We start from the raw sequence: 22,261 nt of genomic DNA, 5'->3' as shown, positions 1-22,261 counted from the left end.
ATGCAATTTTTAAAAGCCCATAGAAATGCATTAAAACCCAATTAATGCGTTCCTAGGGGCTTAAAACTCACTGTCCATCGAAGATTCTCCATAGCGCGGCCATTTTCGCTGCCCGTGCAGCGGGGAATCCGTGCCAGAAAACAGCGGGCGGCCATGTTTTTCACCCGGCGGCCATTTTGAAACCACCGATCAGCTGGCCGAAAATCATCGCTTTGCGATAATCGGTTAGCGAAACAGGGGACCGATCATCGCAAAGCGAAATTCCCCCATAGGGAACATCGTTTTGCGATCGCTTTTGCAATTGCAAAATCTTCATCATGATGCGATTTCGTCATCAAACGGAGCGCTCGTAATGCGAGGCACCACTGTATTACGGAATGAATATCTTTACTCCTGAGGAGTGCTTAATGATCCCAGCAAAATATGAGATGTTTGGATGGGTATCTTTGCAAAATCGCACAGAAAAACTGAAATTCCCAAATAATTGAAAAACCTCTACAACTACGCAGAGCACTCAGTTAATTTGCTCAGATGTCAAGAAAGATTATTAAGGATTGTTAATCATGACCAGTGAAGTTTTAGCACACTTGTTAAAGATAGTGTAGTGCAATGGTTAATAATGGAGCGTCCTGGCACAGTGGTAAACCTACAGTACTGCAGTCAAGACTCTGCTCATAACCTGAGTTTGATCCCAATAAACTAAGGTGACTGGTTCGAGGTTGACTCAGCCTTTTATCCTTCTGAGGTTGGTAAACTGAGTACCAAGCTTACTGGAGGGAGTAAAATGCATAGCCAGCGTAATTATATTGTAAACCACCAAGAGAGTGCTTTAAATGCTGTTGTGTGGTGTATAAGCAGACTGCTCTGCTTTTTTGATTTTGCTTTTTAAGAGAAGGGCACCAAGAGCTATCTAGTAGAGAGACAGTTCTGCTTACTAGCCTTCCAAGGTTTAGAGATCTGCTGGACAGGCCCTTCTCCTGGTTCCATTATGAGAGGCCCATTTGGTGGGGGCTGGAGAGAGCGCCCTGGAACCTTTTACCAACAGGAATCAGATTTGCCCCCTTCTTGCCGTCCCTCTGCTGGCAGGCAAAATACCTTTCAATTTATGCAGGCATTCCACAGTTTATAGCCTTCTGTCCACTGAAGTACTGGTTTTCTCTCTCCTTGATGGCAAGCTATTAGTACTTTAATTCAAAGATCATGAATTTCGAATTCCAATTTTAGTTTGAATTCTATTCTAATAGCATGAGTTCCACTGTAATTGAATGTTTGAAATTGTGTTGCACATTCATGCAAAAAGTCATTTAGTGGCGAGTTGTTGTAAGTTATGAGATACCTGCAAGCATTATCTGTTGCACACCAAATAATGCAGACAGTTGCCTACTGAAACTTCTTAAGTTACAGCAATTTGCTGCTAAAAGGTATGCCTTCTGTCCAAATGCACACTGGGATTTCAGCAATTATTTGTTACTTGTTATCCTAACTATACTTTTTAAAAAACTATACTGTAAATTCCCTTAGGTGACAGTTTTTGGAGAACGATGACATGCAAATAAACAAACAAGCAAAAACCAAACAGGGTAGATGTACTCTGTATATACTACACCCCGCTATCCCTCAGCCTGGTCCCATTGGTGATTATCAAAATAATAATATTGGAATATTTTAAGTGCTTGTTGGCAGGATTACTGATACAATGTAGGCAAAGCATTCTGAAAGATCTTAAGTGCTAATAAATGCAAGGTGAAGAATAGTAACTACATCCACAAAGTTAAATTACATGGTGACTCTTGAAGAACAGAGAACAAAACAGCCGTGTCAAAAACAGAAAGATTCTGCTCACTTTGTGAAAATCAAAACTGATCCAAGAGCAAGTTCTCTGTTAGCAACCATCATGATTACCCTCCTTATTTACTTATTTTATTGTATTTTACTTTATTATATTTTATTTTATTCATTCTTTCATTCAATTTTTATACTGCCCATTTAGCAAACTGCTACTCTGGGTGGTAGACAACAAAAATAAAAACACAATCATAAAGCAAATTTGAATATACAAAAGAACAAGGCAGCAAAAACTGCATATATAAATACCACTTCCTCCACTAATTCAATAAATAATCTCCCCAAAGGGCTTCCTTTAAAAGCTTTATTTTCAGCTGTTTTTAAAAAGGCACAGAGTAAGGCTGCCTGGTGCAGATCCTGTGGCAACACAGTTTACAAAGGAGGCCCAGCTTCTACTTGTTTCCTGGGCCTCCCAAACTGTTAATATTCATAGGCCTATGGTTTGTGAGGACCTAGTCAGTTGGGGAGTCAAACCTGGCAGAATACATTCAGATCAGGTCCGAAACGGTTTAGGGCTTTGTATGTTAGAACCAGCACCTTAAACCTGGCACAGAAGTGGAGCAGTAACGAATGGAGCTTAGCCAGAATTGGGGTCATATGGTGAAATCTCTTCATCTTCGTAATCAAACTTACTTATTTTATTTGTATCACACATTCTTAAAAAATAAACATTCATGTATAAAATCACAATGAATTAGAACATCATCATTAAAATAGGATTAAACCAAAATAATGTTTTTTTTTAAAAATCTTTAGTTTAAAAAGTTAAAACAAAGTTAAAATATCTGATTAATAAAATACCGTTAAAGATATGCTACATCCTTCTAAAATATGCAACCCTGCAAGGACATCTAAAGATTAAAAGCTAAATCAAAAAAGAAAGGCTTTCATCTGCCAGCAAAAGGACTGTAGGGAGTTGGCCAACACAGGCTCATGAGACAGAAGATTCCATAGGTATATCACAAGATGCACAGTCTGAAGCCTTCAGATGTACCCAAATTAAAAGTTAAGACTGGCTCTAAACAAATTTTTGTATGGGAGATTATCTCAGAACCCTGTCTGACATATTGAATTCCATCATTTAAGAAAAGGCAAGCTATAAATGTAATTAACAACTAAATTACACGGATATTATATGTTATTCTTCACAACTTCTTTTCCAATTACAAAAACTTAAACATCTTAAAACTCTTGAAATGCCAATTAAACTTAATGAAAATATGTTTTTCAACTATGTTCCAATACTGGAAAGCCAATCAAGCCCTTAAATCATTCCAGCACAAATTAATGCTAAAGTTACAAGACAGTAATTTAGTATTATTCTATATACATTTCTCTTTGAATTAATTATTGAACTAATCCAAGCAGAAACTATATACACTTCAGAGAAGTATACACTTTATTCACAGCCTCTTAAAACTGTTCTTGCTCTCTAGAATAGACAATAATGAATAAACATTGAATTCTCGCAATCAAAACATTTTCCTTCAGGGCAAGAAAGGAATAAAGAGAGTTTGCAAAGGATTTACCATGAATATTTGCTACATAATTACCTTCCATATACTGTATAGGAAACAACACAGGGCTAGAACACTTTTAAATCCTAACAAGTGCATAGATTTTCTGGACTATAGTTCATAAGATGCATGGTAAATCTAGGACAGCCATAACTCATGTAATTAGAATTGAGTTAAAGTCACATTTCAGATGGAAATGAATGAAAGGTTTATGTTGTAAAAAAACTGGCCACAAAGCAAAAAATCCAGCATCTAATTACAGTATTATAGTATGTGTTCATTCCATCCCTGTCATAGCTACACTGGATTGAAATATCTAACAAAGAGTAACCTTTCTAGCATGCTTATACAGTAGCACCTCGACTTGAGAACATCACTACATATGAAAGATTCGAGTTAAGAACAGATCAGTTCACAAAAAGTTGCTTTGACTTGAGAATGGAGCCTCGACTTAAGAATCAAAAGAAGAAGAAGAAAACCCTTTTCCTGCCATTTTTTTTAACCTAAATTCATCTTAGGCCAAAAGAAGAAAAATTGGCCCCCTAGTAGTAGATATGGATTAACCGGCTTTGCATTAGTTCCTATGGGAACTAAAGCCTCGACTTAAGAACAGCGCCTCGACTTAAGAACGAAAAACAGCAGATACTGATTAAATGGTTTTTAATGCATTCCTATGGGAAATGGTGCTTTGACTTAAGAACGTTTTGACTTAAGAATGCAGTCCCAATACGGATTAAGTTATTAAGTCGAGGTACCACTGTATATATCACTGTCAAATGTTTGTGTAATTCCTAAAGCTCAATTTCACCTTTCTTTTTTCTATTTCCAGTGGATAGCTGAGGAAACAGATTGTCTTCTTTCCCACAAACAGCATCAAATATAATTTCTTATGTTTGGAGACTCTCAACTCCTTTTCTCCAAGGTGCAAACTTTGAGCGAAATGACTGCAAATCTATTTTATGCTTGCCTTCTAGATACAAAACACACTTCTGCCTGTCAGAGTGAGGATTCTCCCCCTCATAACCAAACCGCCTTTTGAAACAGCTATGTTGCACCATGAAAAGGCCAACTGTTTAGCACTTCACTGCTGGAATACTGAATGAGCCAAATTACTAAAACTACAACACAGGTGAACTGTAAATTAAATGGGGCAAATCTGCCAAAAACTCTCAACATTTCAAGACCAGAGATGTTTTCAATGATACTAGTCAGGCTGCAGTCAGAGAAGAACTGAGGAGTAAGGTGCTTGACTGCACTTCAAGATGGTGATGTAGTGCAGGGATATCCCATATGATGGATGGAGGTGTACCAAACCCTACACTTTTCTACAACTTTAGACGTTTCATTTTTTAAAAAAATAAAATGAAAGCTGCACTCACAGCCTTGGAATAAACAAATTACCAACAAAAAGAGATACCAGTAGAGTTGTTTCAAGCAACAGAAACTAAATCTATTGAAATACTAATGAGAATATCAACAAATATAGAACATAATGGCCCACAGACTGGAAATGTTAGATATACATTCCAATCCTAAAGAAAGGAGATGCCAAAGAGAGCGGTAACAACAGGTTCATTGCACTAACATCAGGTAGAAGTGAGGTGGTGCTCAAACAGCAAAGATTTTTTTACCATATATGAAGCAAGAAATGCCACACATCCCAGCTGGATTCAGAAAAAAAATAGTCCCTAAAGATCATATTGCAAGGAAATGTTGGCTATGGAAGTATACCAAATATTTCAGAAGAGAAAATCAGTTTTTGATTTATAGGTTATAACAAAGCCTTTGACTGTATAGAATATATCATGAAAAGCTCCAGGTTGTTCTAAAAGGGACATGCCACAGCATTTGATTGCCTGATGCATAACCTATATACTGGACAAGAGCCTATTGTTAGGTCAGAAAATGGAGGAATACAATGATTTCCTATTAGGAAATGTGTCAGAAAAGGGTGCATTTTATCTCCCTCAGTTCAATTTGCATCATACAGAAACCTGGGTTAGGTTCAGGTGAAGAAATGAAAATTGGTGAATGAAACAACAATTTAAAGTATGTGAATGATTTCATATTACTGCCAGAAAATAGCAATAACTTGCAATGACTACCTGGTAAAGGTTAAACAAGAACATGCAGGATCAGGCTTACTGTTCAGCATTAAAAAGACAACAATCATGTCTACAGAAGAAGAGCTTGACTTTTATGTTGACTAGGAAGAAACTGAAATTGTCCAAGATTATCTGCCCTTTGGTTCAATCATCAGTCCAAATGGAGACTGCAGCCAAGAAATCAGAAGAAAACTGGGGCTTGAAAGGAATCTATGAAGGAATGAGTAAAGATCCTTAAGTATAAGGATGTTTTGTTAGAGACCAAGGCCAGTAGCATCCACACTACACTAATCCTGATAACTTGTGGATGTGAAAGTGAGGCAGAGAAGAAAGCTGACAGGAAGGAAAAAAATCAATTCATTTGAAATATGGTGTTGGAGAAGAGCTTTACAGATACAGTGGTGCCTCGCATAACAAGCACCCCGTTTAATGACGAATCCGCATAGCGATGCGGATTTTGCAATCGCAAAAGCGATCGCATTGCGATGTTTCCCATAGGCCCCATTTCCCCCCAGCTGACCGGGAGCCCTCCCCTGCGGTCCCTCCGAAGCCAGCACCGCCCAGCTGGGGGAAAAGGCTTCGGAGCGACCGCGGGGGAGGGTTTCCGCCACGGTCCTTCCGAAGCCTGCACCACCCAGCTGGGGGAAAAGGCTTCGGAGTGACTGCGGGGGAGGGTTTCCGCCACGGTCCTTCCGAAGCCAGCACCGCCCAGCTGGGGGAAAAGGCTTCGGAGCGACCGCGGGGGAGGGTTTCCGCCACGGTCCTTCCGAAGCCTGCACCACCCAGCTGGGGAAAAGGCTTCGGAGTGACTGCGGGGGAGGGTTTCCGCCATGGTCCCTCTGAAGCCTGCGCCGCCCAGCTAGGGGAAAAGGCTTCTGAGCAACTGCGGGGGAGGGAGTTCAATACGTTCCTATGGGTTCCCCCCCCCCCGCATAGCGAAGAATCCGGATAGCGACGTTAATCCTGGAACGGATTAACGTCGCTATGCGGGGCACCACTGTACTGTGGACTGGCAGAAAGACAAATAAATGGGTTCTAGATCAAATCCGGCCTAAACTCTCATTAGAAGATAAAAAAACTGAGGCTGTAATTGGTTGTTGTAGGTTTTTTGGGCTGTCTGTACGTGTTCTTGAGGTTTTTCCTTCCTAACGTTTTGCCAGTCTCTATGGCTGGCATCTTGAGAGGACAGGAGCCCTGAAAGCCTTTGCGAATACATTGAGGCTGTAATTGTTTGTACATATCATGAGAAGAAAAGACACCTAGGAAAAGACAGCAGCCCAGGAAAAGTGAAAGGCTGAGTGTAAGACAAACTGAAGAAACAACATCTTGTTTGCAAGAACTGAACAGGACTGCTAATGACAGAATATTCTGCAAGTCATTAACATATCAGGTTGCCATAAGTCTGAAGCAACTTAATGGCATAAAATAAGATGTTTCAAAGACATTGCTCTTGACAGGGTTTGATCCAATACTCAGTCTTTATCAAAAACCTGTTTGCTACCTATTTTTGCTCTTTTAATTTGGCTTCTACAAGCTATTTTAAAGCCCACTCTGGCTAATTTTTATCTGTATTCCACTTGTATTGGACACAGCATCCCAAGTAATGTCTAAAGAGAACAATATACTCCTTTCCTGCATTTACAAAGAAATGCTTACACCAGCACCACCAAAATGGTGGCAGCCCTTTGTATCACAGTAGTTTTCATTTACTCTTGTTCAATCATTTAATATTCAATAAAATATCTAAATGTTGCTCCTATATGAGTAGGCACCCTCTCATACTTATGCACCCTCTTATACTTATGATTGTTTTAATTAGGAATCCCATCTCTTTAGATTATTTTAAAGTGCTTTAGATACATAATTCCACAGGAAAAATATTCTTCTGCTTCAATCAGTGAATGACTTCAGAATAGCAACCCAAACGTTCAATCCATGTGCTGGTTTATGAAAAAAGAGACCAGACAGGATATCCCCAAAGCCTAAGTGTAAGTCTCCACAGGAAAGAGGAAGCGACGGAAAAGTGGCATCTAAAAAAGGCAGATATTTTATGGTAGAATGAGATTGGCTACCCAACTAGTAAATATACACACTCACCCTTCTTCCTGGTAAGCCAAGGAGCTTTGTGATAGTTTAGACAAGTTCTTGGCATATTCTTCTTCAATCTTTATCCTGGAAAGCAAAGGGTCATGGGCAAAAAGTTATTATTTAGTAGAACTGTATCTTATAACAATATCTCACACTATCATCAACCATGGACTATTTCCAAGATTCCTTGGAAACATATTGTTTTCACATGCTCTATAGCCTGATTTGCAGAATGCATCACACATGTATATTTCAGATACTCGTACCACAAATGGCTGGGAAAACTTTAATTTATAATTGTAATAAATCATGTTTACTAACGGAACAGTGATCTGTTTTCTTAGACTTCATCTGACCTTGCACAAACAAACAAAGAATGTGTGCCGAAAACCCAGCCAAGAGCAACCCAGCCATGGCTGTGGGGAAGCTGTTGTCTCACCCATAGATGTTTATTGTCCTCATAAACATCTATGGGTAATGGAGGACAAGCAGTTCACAAACCATTACTCTAAAACCACAATCGTTTTTAACATAAACAAGTTAACTTTTTAAAAATCCATATGTGGAAAGCAGCTTGTATCTAGAGGGGTGTCAGGTTGGGGAGGGCTACTAATGAAGTCAGAAAAAGCCTTTAGCTCAACAAATGAGTTTTTCAAAATCTTCTTTGATAAACATTTTACAAATGAAGTGTGTGTGTGGGAGGGGAGACAACATCAACCTGTAAAGAGCTCCTGCCTCTCCGTTCTTCTCTGTAGTAAATGTGAGACGAGGATATTAACTGTGCAGGTACACAGCATGCAGTCTGTAATGTCTACCTTTCATTCTTTTTTATCTACTCCTTGTTTATTCTTTCACTGCATGCTTTTTCTTTCACCGTTCCTTTTTCCAAAAGAGAGAGGCTAACACTTCAAAATGGCTTACAGTTCTGTTTACGTGATACAAAAATAGGATACACATAAAACAAATCTTTAGAAAGAAAAGATTAAATACATATTAAATATGTGCAGTGCCTGACTCAAGGCTCTGTCAGAAACTGGCAAAAAAAAATTGCTTGAAGTAAACATAACCATTTCAGAAGGAAATGAGAAGCAAACTTGCATGCTGCAAAGACAACCAGACCACTGTGCAAAAGGCCGTAGCCTGTATTTCTATGGCTGTGCTTTGTCAAACAGATGCTTGCTAGTCCTTATATGATGTTCCATGGGGGCAAGAGAGTGTTTTGCTATTAATTCATGATGGCATAATTATTACGGGTGAATGATAGCAGGGCTTTCATTTTCCTCTGATCAAGCAGACAAAATCCACCCTTAGAACGCAGTGTTCCAGTCCCCAGTTGCAACTTCTAGAGAAGTAAATCTCTCTCCTATTATTATTTGGAGAGCTATTTATAACAATGCTCTTTTTTCTTCTAAGAGTAGTTATAAATAATGAGCAGCTATAAATAATAACTGTTTATCTCTCTCTTGCCTTGTCCTTTCATGTCCTGCAGATATTTTAAGTTATTTAAACTGTGTTCTAGCAGAGTTGAAGTCACTGGGGAAAACAGAAGAGGATAGGGTGGGGGAATGAGATTTGACAGATGTGTCAAATTTACCGAGGAACCGGTCTCAACAGAAACAAATAAATAAATTTTTAAAAAAACACACACAAGCGAGTCTCTAATCCTCTTTACAATACTGATTAAAAGCACTCCTCAGTAGTTACAAAAGTGTGTTCTTATATTAAGCAGCCCTAAACAAAATTATTAGACTGTGACCTTAATTTTCTGGCTGAAATCCTGATCCATACATTATACTACGTAAGGGCGATAATGTCATCAACGGGGGTGATTTTTTTTTGCAAATAGTCTTTGATTCCCTTCTCCTCCTCTGGCAAAGGTCCCAAGGCTCCCATGAAACTTCTTTCACTGTGGGGAAGTTGCCGTGGTGGAGTGCAGGACAGGGGAAGTCCTTATTTTCCAAAAATTGTCACGGGCAGGATGACTTCACCAGCAGCAGCCATTTTAGGAAATTAAAGACTTTCTGCCCTGTCCTGCCTCCCAAAGTTCTCCTCACCATGAAAGGGAGCCATCTCTGGGGGAAATGCCTTTCAAGGAAGAAACCAGAAATGTTTTAAGTTCCAAAAAATCACCAGAGCTGATGTCATCCGACTTAATGGGGCATAGCTGCATTAACAGGATCTCAGCCTTTAATTCCAGCACCCGGAGTTACTAATAATTTCAAAGAGGTAAGTTGGATATGAAACACAGAATGGTGCAGTGGAGAGAGTGTCAGACTACAACTCAGGAGACTTGGGTTCAAATCCCCACTTGCACATGGAAACTCACTGGGGGTGGCAGGGATAAACACCACTCCTTAAATATCTCACATATTTTGAAAACCCCATTAGCGTCGCCCTAGGTTGGAGGCAACATATCGGCACCTAACGACAGAAGGTACTGCCAGGGGATTTCTCAGCAAGGAAATCAGGTATGTGTGTGAGAGAATATGGCCAACTGTCCTCAGGTACCACTTTGTACCCTTTAATAATCTGTGGTGGAATGATGTGATGGGTCCTCTGGAACAGTTTTTGAGGTGGCACTGGGGAAGAAGTCCCTCTGTCTGCAGAACGGCACCTCTGTATCTAAGCCATACAGAAATTGATGTTTGATAAGGAAAGATTTTTCCGGCTTCCCCTCCACCTGCCCCGTCTCCATCTGACATTATTCCAAGGAGTCTCTGAACAGATTGGGGGAGAAGGGGCATAATGGACTGCAGATGGGAAGCCCATTCCCTAAACAAGAATCCTGTGCCTTTCACAAAGGGAACCTGGGACCCAGGCCATAAAACAGAATACCTGAATATCGCTTCTGAATATCATATCTGGATATCTGAGTAAATAACTCACTAACCTCTAAAACTCGCTATTAGAGATGTGGCATAACAGTCACGTGGCACAAATCTATAGCTTATTTTGAGCAGAGGTGGATGCCCAAGAATATGAGAAGGAGGGCTGATCTCCCCACTGGGACAGAACATTCTGTGTGAACCACAGGGTTGAGGACCGATGGTGTTGCTGTTATGTGCCATCAAAATGCTTCTAATCTATGCAGCCTTATGAATGGGTGACCTCCACAAACATCTATCATCATATCTGCTCAACTGTTGCAAACTGAAGAAGATGGAAACTTCCTTTCATTTTATGATGCATGCCACAAACAGTGGCATCTAAAGCAGTATATTCATGTTAAGAGATGAGCATCTTAGCAATGCAGCCGTAGCCACAGGTTACTGCATTATAGCCACAGGTTGCTCAGTTTTGACCAGAGCTTCATACACAAAGGTTTGTACGGTGATTATTATAAAATTGGCTGTCTAATGGTATTTTTCCTGACTACAGTTGTTATGCTTTTCCGTTTGAACTCCTCGCCATAAAGCAAGTGCGGGAAAACCGTGGCTCTCCAGATGATGTTGGACTAGGATTACTGATTAATGCTAGCTGAGGTTGATGGGAGTTGCAGTCCAGCTATATCTGGAGAACTGACCTTTTCCCAGTCTTGCCATAAAAACTAAGGATGAGAATGAGCAATTGTGGGCCTCATTCCCATAATCCATGCTTGGCTATATAACTAACACTGATAGGAGCTGTAGGCAAAAAACTTCTGGAGGGCCACAACTGGCTGCTCCTGGCCTATTGAGGAGATAAAAGTAAGAGAATATTTCTGTAGATCTGTAGCAACATAGGAACTGCAGGAATGCAAGCCACTAAGGAGCTCTTCACGTTAGCATTCTGTTTCAGTTTCTGTTGGCCTCTGAAAAGGAAGTGCATCAATGGCACGTGGCTAACAGCTTATCAAACAGCAGCAGAACTTTGACTAACAGGGAGCAATATTGATGAAATAATGCCACCTAGTCCAAGTTCCCAAGTCACCTTTCTCGAATAAACTCTGCCATTTCTTTCTGCATTTGCTTTCCTTTCAGCTGTTTCTGCAGAAGGATTTCAAATCCTGAGACGGTACTGTTGCTTTGGGGATCCTTCTTGTCAGCCTAAAGAAAAAGGGGACATACAAGTTAGAAATTATGCAAAACAAAAACAACACTTGAGCTTCAATAGTCAAGACACTTCTGCAGGTTTTCTGGGAGACACCCCCCCTCCCCCCTCCCGAATACTGCATGTCACAAGCTGGCAAACCTGGGCTGGAACATTCAAGGCCCTTTTTTTCTGACTCCACAAATAGACCTGATGCTGGCAAATTTTTGAAGACGACCAGGTTCACCAGAACTCCCAGGAAACAGCAGGTTTTTGGCCGCTTGGGGGGGCATAATGGCACACAGGAAAGAGGCAGCTACACAGCACCAGCCTCTGTGCTCATAAGCCTTGACAACCTTACCAGCCTTCCCCCCCCCCCACTTCCCGCCTGACTTCTTGTTCTCAGTTAACTAGAATAATTTACCTGCCTGCATTTCAGAACCGCCCCCACCACGACTCAACCCTTCTTCCTTCCATCATATTTCCCTGCCTTTCTAGCTCTCCCTGCTTTTCTGCTTTCCCTCCAAGTTTTCCCTTCTCGAGTAAAAATAAAACAGAATGACATTTTCAGGACAAAAAGCACTTCAGTTAGGAATTTCTAGTGTTCAGGTAGCTATCTCTAATAAGATGCATAATTCCTGTGAGAGCTAAGGTTTGCATACAAAACACCTAGTATTTTGTATATACCTAAAATACCACATGAAGTGTAAACAGACCCACCCCCTTGCCTCTGAGACGTGGCAAGGGTGGCCAAACATCCTCCTTTAGAGAGGACGCTCCTTCATTTAAAAGCCTGTCCTCCCTTTCGGTGATGTGTAAGTGCCCCCCCATTGCACCCCCAGAATGTTTCCCTGGCTGAGCCAAGAAAGTAGAGACTCTGGTCAGTGGATGTGCCTAACTTGCCCTCTCCCATTTTAAAAATAAAATGGTGTGTGTGTGTGTGCGTGTGCGTGTGCGTGTGCGTCATTTGCTGTGTTCCCAACACAATCTTATGTAAGATGATGAGCAGTAGTTTCCTCTTAAATGATTGTAATAATGACTAGTTGCGATTATAGTTGCATATACTAGTTTAAATTAGCATATGCAAATTTAATGCAAAAATCTCTTTTTTGGTAAAGAAATCCTCCTTTTTGGTGTTCCCTTTTTTTTAAGCAGCAGGAGCTATCCTGCACAGGGCAGACCTCATGCTAATGGCGGCTACACCCCTTTCCCCTTAGAGGCATCCACATTTTACCAGGATAACCTAAGCCTGAACATATAGTTGCATTTTACATTGTTTAATAGGAATTGTAACAGGTTCTGTTTTGATTTTCTGTACTTAATATGATTTTCTTGATGAGATTTCATTAAAAGCTTACTGGGCTTATTGTTTTCATTTTATACACCGTCTTGAAAAGAGTACAGCATTAAAGACATTAAACAAACAAACAAATAGCTCTTCTCCACAATGCTAAACAATCTGGATGCCACTGACTACATTCGCAGGTGTATTTCTTGTACCTCAGTCCTAGGGATACCAGCGGGGCCAAACTGGGCAAGGTGTATCTATCTACCTGGGGGGAGGGGGCTCTCCTATGCCATTTGAGGCAGCCCTGGGCAGGTGATTTGGAGTATTAGGAAAGAACAACAAATTTTTAGTCATTTAATTTATTTTGGTACAAGAAGTATAAAAGTAGATTTTGGGCACAAAAAAATCATCTCTACCTGGCCTTGCCAACCATACATTCTGGATCTGGAGGCAAGGAGACATCACTCTGTTTTGTTTGTTAGTTTGTTTGTTTTTTGCTTTGGGTAATGACATTTCTTGGGCAATCCGGCAAGACTGATTATATCATATTTAGACTACTTGAAAGCCCATGCCCCTTCCCCCACAAGATTCAGAATAGCACCCCATTCCACTCGTCTGCCCTGGAACAATACGGCTGCCCTGGAATCCAGAGGCAGAGAACGAAAACAACTTTTGCAACATCTTAAGAGACCACCTTCCAAGCTTGGATTTTAACATGTTTGCTAACGGAGATGTTGGCAATATGCTACATGCTGCGTAAAGCTCAGCTGCTGCAGTAAATAACATATGGGTGGCTGTTCACTTACCCAGAAGTAATCACAGTAGCTCCATTCTGAAGGTTTCAGCAACTGCTGCTCTGGCATGGCGTCAGGATGGGGAAAGGTCACACAGTTTATCTGACGGAAAGGAAAACAAAACATGCTGGATCTGTAAAGGCAGGTCAGAAAGGTGGATACGTAGCATGTTATGTCAGGAAAAGCTGCTTAAATATAAAACAACAGCGGAGGCAGCCATCGCTGGCTGCAATGCCCTGGCTGGCCAGCAGGTGTCAGAGAAAGCAGGCAGAACGGGGAGCTTGGCAGAAAGCCGCTGCAAGATCCTAGGAACAGTCCCAAGCAAAGCAGCATCCTTGACCGTTGCAGTGTGTGCGCCCACCTGCTTTGGGGTTTGTTTGTTTTTTTCCATGGAAGAAAAGGAAAACTAAGTGTGTGCAGAATCTATCTGAAAAATCGTTCTTAGTCTAACAAGTACCTTTGGCCTTCCTTTCAATTGCTCTGAAGAGAAACCACAAAATACGATCCCAAATTTCAGTTCACTGCTACAACCGGAGAGGCAAGACAGAGATTCTGAGACTAGCCCTGCCATCGAATCATGTTCAGCACCCTGCTTAAGACTGCTGGTTTCTCTTGAATTTCTAGCCATGTTTCATCCAAGTGGGGCACCTTATTATTCCTCATATTTCACTCTACACATGAATTCTGGCAGCAGCCTTAAACAGAATCATGTCTTTCTTGAATGTCATCCAGTATCCTATAGCTGCCTAAGGTGCCTCATTGGCGAACAGCCAGATTTTAGAAAAAAAGGCCCGTGCCAAAAATAAACTGTACACAGAGTCTTACTGAAAACTAACGGTCTAGTCAGAAATGAGCAGCCAACTAATAAGAAAAAGTGCGACATGCTTAGTTTGGTCATATATTACTCTGACAAATGCATTCCTGTTGCTGAAACTACTGGAAGCTACCAAGCTGTTGGAAGGTAAACTTCAAAATCAATAAATCTGAAACAAGAAACCTTAAAAACTGCAACCATCAAGGCTCCTTCACTCTCTGAATGCTGAACATCTGAGGCAGAGACAGGATATGAACATTGAAAGAGCCAGGATATTCTCTCTTTCCCCTCTTACTCCCTCACTGACTGGGGTATATTCTCAGCTGCCCAGGTAATTGGCAAAAGGGTAGCTTTACACATGACAACATTCCCATAGGGAGTCACCTGAGTCAGGAATTCATGTGAATTCTGTGGGTGGATTATAATATCCATACATGCACAAAGTGAGTCGTGTCTATACGTAGGCTTTGTCACATGTGATCTATGAAACTCCCTGTATCTTCGGGGAACAGGTGGCCCTCCAGATACTGTTGTGGCACTGCAGTTTCCACCAGTGCCAGACAGTCCAGAGTTGGAGGTCAACAACAGTGGGAGGGGTTATTTCCCCACTCTGCCCGTCCTACGTGTGCAAGAGACTCCCAAGAGGGAATTTTCACGATGTCACATGCCTATGTGCCATTTCAGAAGTTGGGATTTAATGCATAGCGTTTAAAGCAGAGCTGAAAAGTACCCCCTTCCGGATCCTTAAATCACGTAGTAATTAAATTCATGAAGTCTGCCAGGAAACATTTATTTAAATTTATAATCCACGAAATTCCTTCATGTCAGGATGATCAAGAGAATCCCTACCTTTCAAGTTCACACTGGTTTAGAGTGATTACTAGACTTGAAACTCCCAAAGCTAGAATAAGGAAGGCCTTTCCCCCCAACCACTCCAGTATTGCAGTCAACAAAAGATCACTACCACCAGGCTGCTGAAAGTATTTAAGGTGCACTCTGCAAGTCATCATAAAGGTTAGGGAGAGAGAGAGAGAGAGACGAACAGCTTTTTGCATTCTTGCAGAACATTATGATGAACTATGATTCTCTACCCGCTACAAGATATGTACTTATGTGTATGTTCAGCCACCTGTAGGGCCAGAAGAAAATGTTATAGATAGCCCGTGATTAGAATACAAAGCACATTAATGCTGGAAAAACATGACAGAGGTAACCTTTCATTTGTGAAATCAAGCTTCAAGGGTATCCCCCATGGTTAAGTCCTAAAGATCACTGAATACAAGCTAATTTCCATTCTTGCAAAATGAGAGAAACACCTGCCATGATACTTAGACACTTCTATTAATTAAGGGTCTTCCTGTTCCAGTCATAGCCTAATTCTATGTCTGATTCTATGTCTCACATGAAACAAACAAACAAAATGTACATATAATTACTTCCATGGAGCAAATATTTGTTGAATATCACCTTGCTAAAGCATTTGCTGAGTGATGTGAAAGCACACATTTATTCCACTATAAATGAGGTTTTTAAAGGAAGTTCTCTTAATTGGTGTAGAGAAGCTTGCAGTATTATTTTTAATAAGCAACCATATTTTCACATAACCAACCACTTCCCCAATTTTAAAAACATAATTTTTAAAAAAGAGGTAGAAGTTCTTCTGACAGCAAAAACAGGCAGGTGTGTTAATCTGTTAATTGACTTTAGCCAATAGATAAAGGTAAAGGTTCCCCCTTGACATTTAGTCCAGTCATGTCCGACTCTAGGGGGCAGTGCTCATCCCCGTCTCCAGGCTGTAGAGCCAGTGTTTTGTCCATAGACAGTTTCCGTGTTCACATGGCCAGCGCAACTAGACACGGAATGCTGTTTCTTTCCCACTGCGGTGATACCTATTTATTTACTCGCATTTGCATGCTTTCGAGCTGCTAGGTTGGCAGGAGTTGGGACAAGCGACGGGAGCTCACTCTGTCATGTGGACTCGATCTTACAACTGCTGGTCTTCTAACCTTGCAGCACAGAGGCTTCTGCGGTTTAATGCACAGCGCCAGCACATCCCTATTTGATAGGTACTATTAGCCATTAGTACCTATCAAAGTCAAGCTGCAAAGTATGTAGTTCTACTGTAGTGATCTTGTTATGCTTCGGGATTCTGATCCAGATTTTTCAAAGTACAGTTTGTAAAGTCTAGACAACTGAATTGACAAAAGCATCTGGGAAGATGCATTCAACCCACACAAATAAAAAAGGCAAGGATGTTCAGTAGGCAAAGACATTCCTATAAAGCTGTTCTCTGTGCCCAAATTGAAAAATGGTGCCACAGAAGAATTAGCACTCTGTAGGAAACACTCAGGGAGGGTTCTGCTCTTAAGAGCTCTTGTTAACTGGCATCATGGTGATCTAATGGGAGGGAGGGGAGCAAGAAGATGAGCATGCATGGAATGGCAGCGACCGCTTCATTCACAATCCTTCAACAGGCTCAGCACAGAGAGCAAGACAATCTAGTTGGCCACAGATGTTTTCTAAAATGTGCCCCTGAGAGGTGACCCAGGAATGCCAAGAGCTGCATCCAAGCATCTGTCCAGCCCTTTTCATGAAACTGCCAGAAAGGTCAAATTACTTCACTGGCATCAGTGAGTGCTCTGATCTTAATATTTTCTGGCACCTGATGGGTGCTGCTGCACACTGGATTGTCACTTCCCCACACTGTAGTTTGGGGGCACTTCAAAATGATAAAAATACCCACTAATAACTCTTAGTAGAGCTTTGCCACTGGATGTGACCTAGTGCCAAGAACACAATTCCCTATCTCCTTGCTGGAGGAACAAATGCCACAGAACACAGCTACAACCCCAAAATGGTGTACGTGCAAGTTTCAGCCCTATGTGCCAAGACAGACGAGAGGGGTCACTTTTATGAAGCATTCCTTCATGAAGCAGGGGAAGAGGAAAATACCTTTATTTCCATTGTTTATCCACTAGATTTAGTAAATATATTGGTTTGGGGAACGGGCTCTTGCAGAGTGGGGAAGGATCTTCAGTGACTGAGTCACTACACTCCCCAGGAGAAAAACAGCTGCATAGTTCTGTATGGAATGAATGAACCCCACGGATCATCAAGCTCATGCATCACATCCCTTCTTCAAATACTGTCATCCAGGACTTCTCATCTGGCTTTAGTGAGAAACCACAGATTGACACAATGTTTGAAAAGCCAAACTATAGTTTACGCTGCTCTGCAAACTACGACTGTGTGATTCTTTGGCTATTCAGATGTCAAGGCAAACTAGGATCTGTCGGCAAACCAGCGTTAAAGGTTCTGGGCTGTGATAGAGAGGAGAAGGAGGAAGGAGGGGGAAAGGGTACATGAACCCAATTTCCCTTGTCTGTTCTCCAGGAAACCGTCATGCCATGGTTTGGTATTATGCATGACCATAGCCACCTCAAAAGGTACTTGCATTTCTCCTAAATTTTTGTTGCCTTTTACATTTCATGCAAGGGAAACCCATGTACACTGTACAGCATCTTTCCTAGAAGAATGAGACAGTGTTTGAGACTCTCGTTAGAAATGTTGAATATTCTGAATGTCAAGTGTTAGCTTTGAGAAAAAGAGTGGGAGAGATGTGTTATGTTATATTCTGTCATTTAAGAATATTTATATCTGTGGCATGGTTCTAACAAAAATAATTTCAGTGCAGTCAGGTCACCACATGGCTTTTTTACCATATGAACCAGTTTGGCCTTTGGATCAAGTGGATTATGCAGAACAAGGGAAGGCAAATTCCACCCCCTTGGGGATCAGCCACGGGCTGTACCAGTCACCCACAACAGGGGGAAATCCACTTGTGATTTTGAAATGCTACTTGTTGGGGTAGGTAGATAAAACAAAGTGTGAGGGAGGCAGTGAGTTGTTTTAAAGGAAAATTGCTCTCCTCAAGGCTTCTGGAAGTGGCAATTCACTTTTGGTGGAGGGGGGCGCTGAATTTTGGTGCAGCCACTGTTTTACTTTTATTGTTGACTCCCAGAGAGGAACCACAAAGAGCAGAAGACTCCCACGGGGTGCAACATTCATTCAGCTCCTCAGAATTATGGACAAGCTGACCCACTTGAAAGTGTGATTTAAATGTAATGATAGACCTGCAAAGCTCCAAGCACATTGGAGTCATTTTTAATGAAAACTATGTTCCGCAGACCAAGGTCTGAATTGTCCGTACTTGAAGTTTAAAACTAAATAAGCTGTAGCCCTAAAGTCATTCTCACAAAATCATTTAGCCTTTTGAGCTTATTTGACCATGACTGCTGAGCAATAACATACTAAAAACTATCAGGGTCTCAGCGTGTATTTCTTCCTTCTTTCCCTGACTGAATGGAGTCAGTCCTGCAACTGGGTCATCTTTACCCAAACAGTTCTCCAGGCGTAAAAGCCCCTAAAGTCACTTCAAGCTCCCATTTCTTTAGGCTGAAAGGCAGAAACAGGGACTGAGCAAAATCAAGAGAGTCAACAGCCCCTAGCAAGATTGGAGCTGCTGTTTCAGCTCCCTTGCAAGCCAGAATATGTTTAAGCAATGACAGTGTGTGTTATTTCTTTGGGGTGTTCAGCAGTTCCACTGAAAAGCACAGTGCCCAGCCATTCACCCAAGAAAGTAGAGAAGACCCAGTCCCTGGACTGCCTATGCTCAAGTCTAAAATCTCATCCCTGCAATAAAAATGTGGTTTAGGAGAGAAAGAAAGGGGGAAAGAGAGGGAGTGAGAGAATAAACAAACATAACTGGAACCCAGAGCAAACACTGAAAGGGGAATGGTTGGAAAATTCAAATGGCATGACAAACCCGCTAAAATGCAATGGCAACATTCAGTCCCAGTTCCTGTCACACAGAAGACAACACGGATGCTAATAATCACTTCAGCTTATTCCAGTCCCCTAACACTCTCCCCTACCCCCCATGCTTCACTTCACACTGAGGTATGTCCTGTTGTTTTAACAAATGCCTTTCCAGTGCTGTAGCTAGCAGAACAGCAAACCGTGCACTTCCACAGGGAAATGTTTCCTCCTTCTTAAATCCCTGGAATCACATCTTCCGTTAACCATGCAACTCAGATGACTGATCTTAACTGGGCCAGGTTTCTGAGCAACAAATGATGGGCAGGGATGAAGTTTGGACTTACTGAAAAAAGTCAAAAGACTTGCCAGGATTCAAATCGTTACATATGTCATCCTTTCCTATGGAGAAATATCTCACGCCCTAAGAACCTTGGCCACTGATGACTTCACAGGGCATCTTTTTTCTTCAACATTTTTAAGGAACATATGTCGTCCGTCCCCCCCTTTAGTTTCCCATCAATTCTGCAAATGAAGCCAACCTTGAAAATAAGGTTTTATAAAGCCTTCCTGTCAACTTTTATCACTGTGTATTCTGCCCACAGGAACATTCCATTCTTAAGATGACTTCACTCACTATTAATTGCTTGATCTACCCAGGAGCAACTTTTAACAAAAGGAAACATTGCCGCAACTGTAATTTTAAGAATCACAACACAAAGAAATGCTTCCCACCCTCTCTTTTGCTTTCTGACATTTCTTTCTTGTCTCTCGCTGTAATGGGCTCTTTGCTAGCTTCAGCCTCTTAAAAATGGCTTCAGTGCAGCTACTGCTGTGGAAAGCAGGCACCGTGTTTACATCTGGAAAACATGAGGCAGACCCCCTTTGCACAGATTCTCTCTCCCCTTCCTTCCCTGGCCCTGTGCTGCTCCTTGCACTGATGCCTGGATCACCATAGCAACTGGACAGGGGAATCATCTCTGAGGGATTCTACTTACCGTAAAGGTGGTCTCCTTGTTCTGCTTTCGAGTAGGTGATGGGGACCCAGGACTCTGAGGAGAGAGGCAAGAGGCATCATCATAGCTGCACTCTACATCCGACATAGTAAGTATTTTGGGGGACTGTCTATGTTTGTGTGTGTGTGTGTGTGTGTGTGTGTGTGAGAGAGAGAGAGAGAGAGAGAGAGAGAGAGAGAGAGAGGGAGGGAGGGAGGGAGAGAGAGAGTTGGTGATGGTAGTGGTTGTGTTATTTGGCTGCAGGCAAGCCAAATCGGTAGAGATTCCTCTTCTGCTTTGCTTTCCCGCTCAGCTTTTTCCCATGTCCAGAGAGGTGCCACAGCCTGACAGCTGAACTCTTCCAAGGGAGACTCCTGCACTGTGCTCACGAAGCAGCACACACACGTTCTGCACAGCCCGATTCATCTGAAACACAGTGACACCTCCCCTTCCAATCAGTGCCTAGCTTTGGAATTAACCCCTCAACTGCATGCCAACTCTGGAGCAGGGCTCCTTCGTCACTCTGCCAGAAGAGTTTGTGCAAACTCCACTTCTACTTTATGTTTCACAGTTGCTGTACATTTTGGTTTCCCTTGGGCTCAGGTCAGATTGCAGCTAAAGTTATCTCATCCACTCCTTCATTCCAGCTTTAAAAACCCAGGCACTGGAAGTGAGGGGAAGCCTCTGCAGTGATATTAATGCAAGCCTCCCTAAAATTTCTCTCTGCCCCATCAGCAACTTATTGAAAGCATTGGAAACCATCACCAGTATCATATTTGATTTGTATTCCTGCACTGAGCATGGGGTTGGACTTGATGGCCTTATAGGCCCCTTCCAACTTCATGGTTCTATGATCAAAGCACTGAAGCGACCCAAAAGAAAGTCATCATATGCAGTAGTCTATCAAGGGGTCAACAGGCACATGTTTAAAGCATGTATCTGGCATGCTGCACACACTGATGGCTACTATGGAACAGTGAATCACATAAATGGAATTTTGCTGCACCTTTAATTATAACCTTCTTGGCTTTATTTACAAAGGTTTGTAATCCTGACCACAGTGCCACTTTCATAGTTCCAATATGAACAATCTTGCACACTATGCTGTGCAATAGTGGATGGGGGGGGGGAAACAAAGCACATCAAGGGTAAACAGAGCCTAACAACCTCATCTTTCGAGGGGGAGGGAAAGCTTGTTCCCCTAAACTATCTGTCCAACCTGAATGCACGGCACTTTGCCCTTATCTCTCTAGGCCCCTGGTGCACAGGTGCTATCCTTCTTCTTTAAAACATACTCGTATAAATAATTGAAGCAGGGCCTCTCCTGTGTCTATTCTTGCATTTCTTAACTCCAAAGATGTTTCTTGCTGATCCAGAGTGTGAAAATGAGCCCCGCTCCACAAGATGCTCTGATCTCCTGCTGACAAGGTAAGCTTCTTCCCCCCCCCCAAATAACATTCCTTGTTTGCCTTAGCTGTCTGTGCACAAGCAGAAAAAGTCTGCCCCAAACAGCAGGTTGGCATCGGTCCAACAACAACATGAGAGCCGGCTGCTATTGCCAGTGGGAAGAACTGTGTAAGGAAGAACTCTAATCGCCACTCTCTTTCCCTCTCAGAAATTATTCTGGTCCCCTATGCGCTTCAGCTGTAAGGAAAAAAATGAAGCGGCTTCAAAGCTCTCCCCCTCTGTGCGATGCACTTTCACGCTTAATAAAGTACAAGGTTCAGTGGCAAATCCCAAATCTCTATGCTTCTACATAACCATGTTGTCTCGGTTAACACAAGTATCTTAAATTCACTGGGCCTTAATTAATTAGCCAAGGGCATCACATTCTCAGAGTTGCTCAGCTCCACACTCCCCAGGCATCCCACTAGGCTGGGTCTCTCTTCTCCACTGAGCACATCTCTATTCTCCACTGGGCGTGCCTGAGTCCAACACACACCTGTTCTGAGGGCAGGTTTGTCCTCTCCATCGTCTGCTTGAACACAAGGT

The 22,261-nt window shown here is 41.9% G+C and overlaps 1 protein-coding gene across 3 annotated transcripts in view; it reads right to left on the bottom strand.

Annotated features, from left to right (window-relative positions):
* Positions 1-22,261, bottom strand: part of GAS7 (growth arrest specific 7) — a 151,648-nt gene that overhangs the window by 16,138 nt on the left and 113,249 nt on the right. For 2 of the 3 annotated variants that reach the window (XM_072990437.2, XM_020785902.3), the window contains exons 5-8: positions 20,273-20,326; positions 13,658-13,747; positions 11,465-11,580; positions 7,565-7,639 (exon numbers count right to left, since the gene is read on the bottom strand). In XM_072990437.2, coding sequence (XP_072846538.1) covers positions 7,565-7,639; positions 11,465-11,580; positions 13,658-13,747; positions 20,273-20,326 — 335 coding nt within the window. The remainder of the gene's footprint in view (positions 1-7,564; positions 7,640-11,464; positions 11,581-13,657; positions 13,748-20,272; positions 20,327-22,261) is intronic. The other variant, XM_072990438.2, reaches the window with a different exon arrangement.

The sequence above is a fragment of the Pogona vitticeps genome, chromosome 2 (assembly GCF_051106095.1).
Source record: "Pogona vitticeps strain Pit_001003342236 chromosome 2, PviZW2.1, whole genome shotgun sequence".
Lineage (NCBI taxonomy): Eukaryota > Metazoa > Chordata > Lepidosauria > Squamata > Agamidae > Pogona > Pogona vitticeps.
Note: the sequence above shows the minus strand (reverse complement) of the source record. Positions and strands in the feature narration are given on the sequence as shown.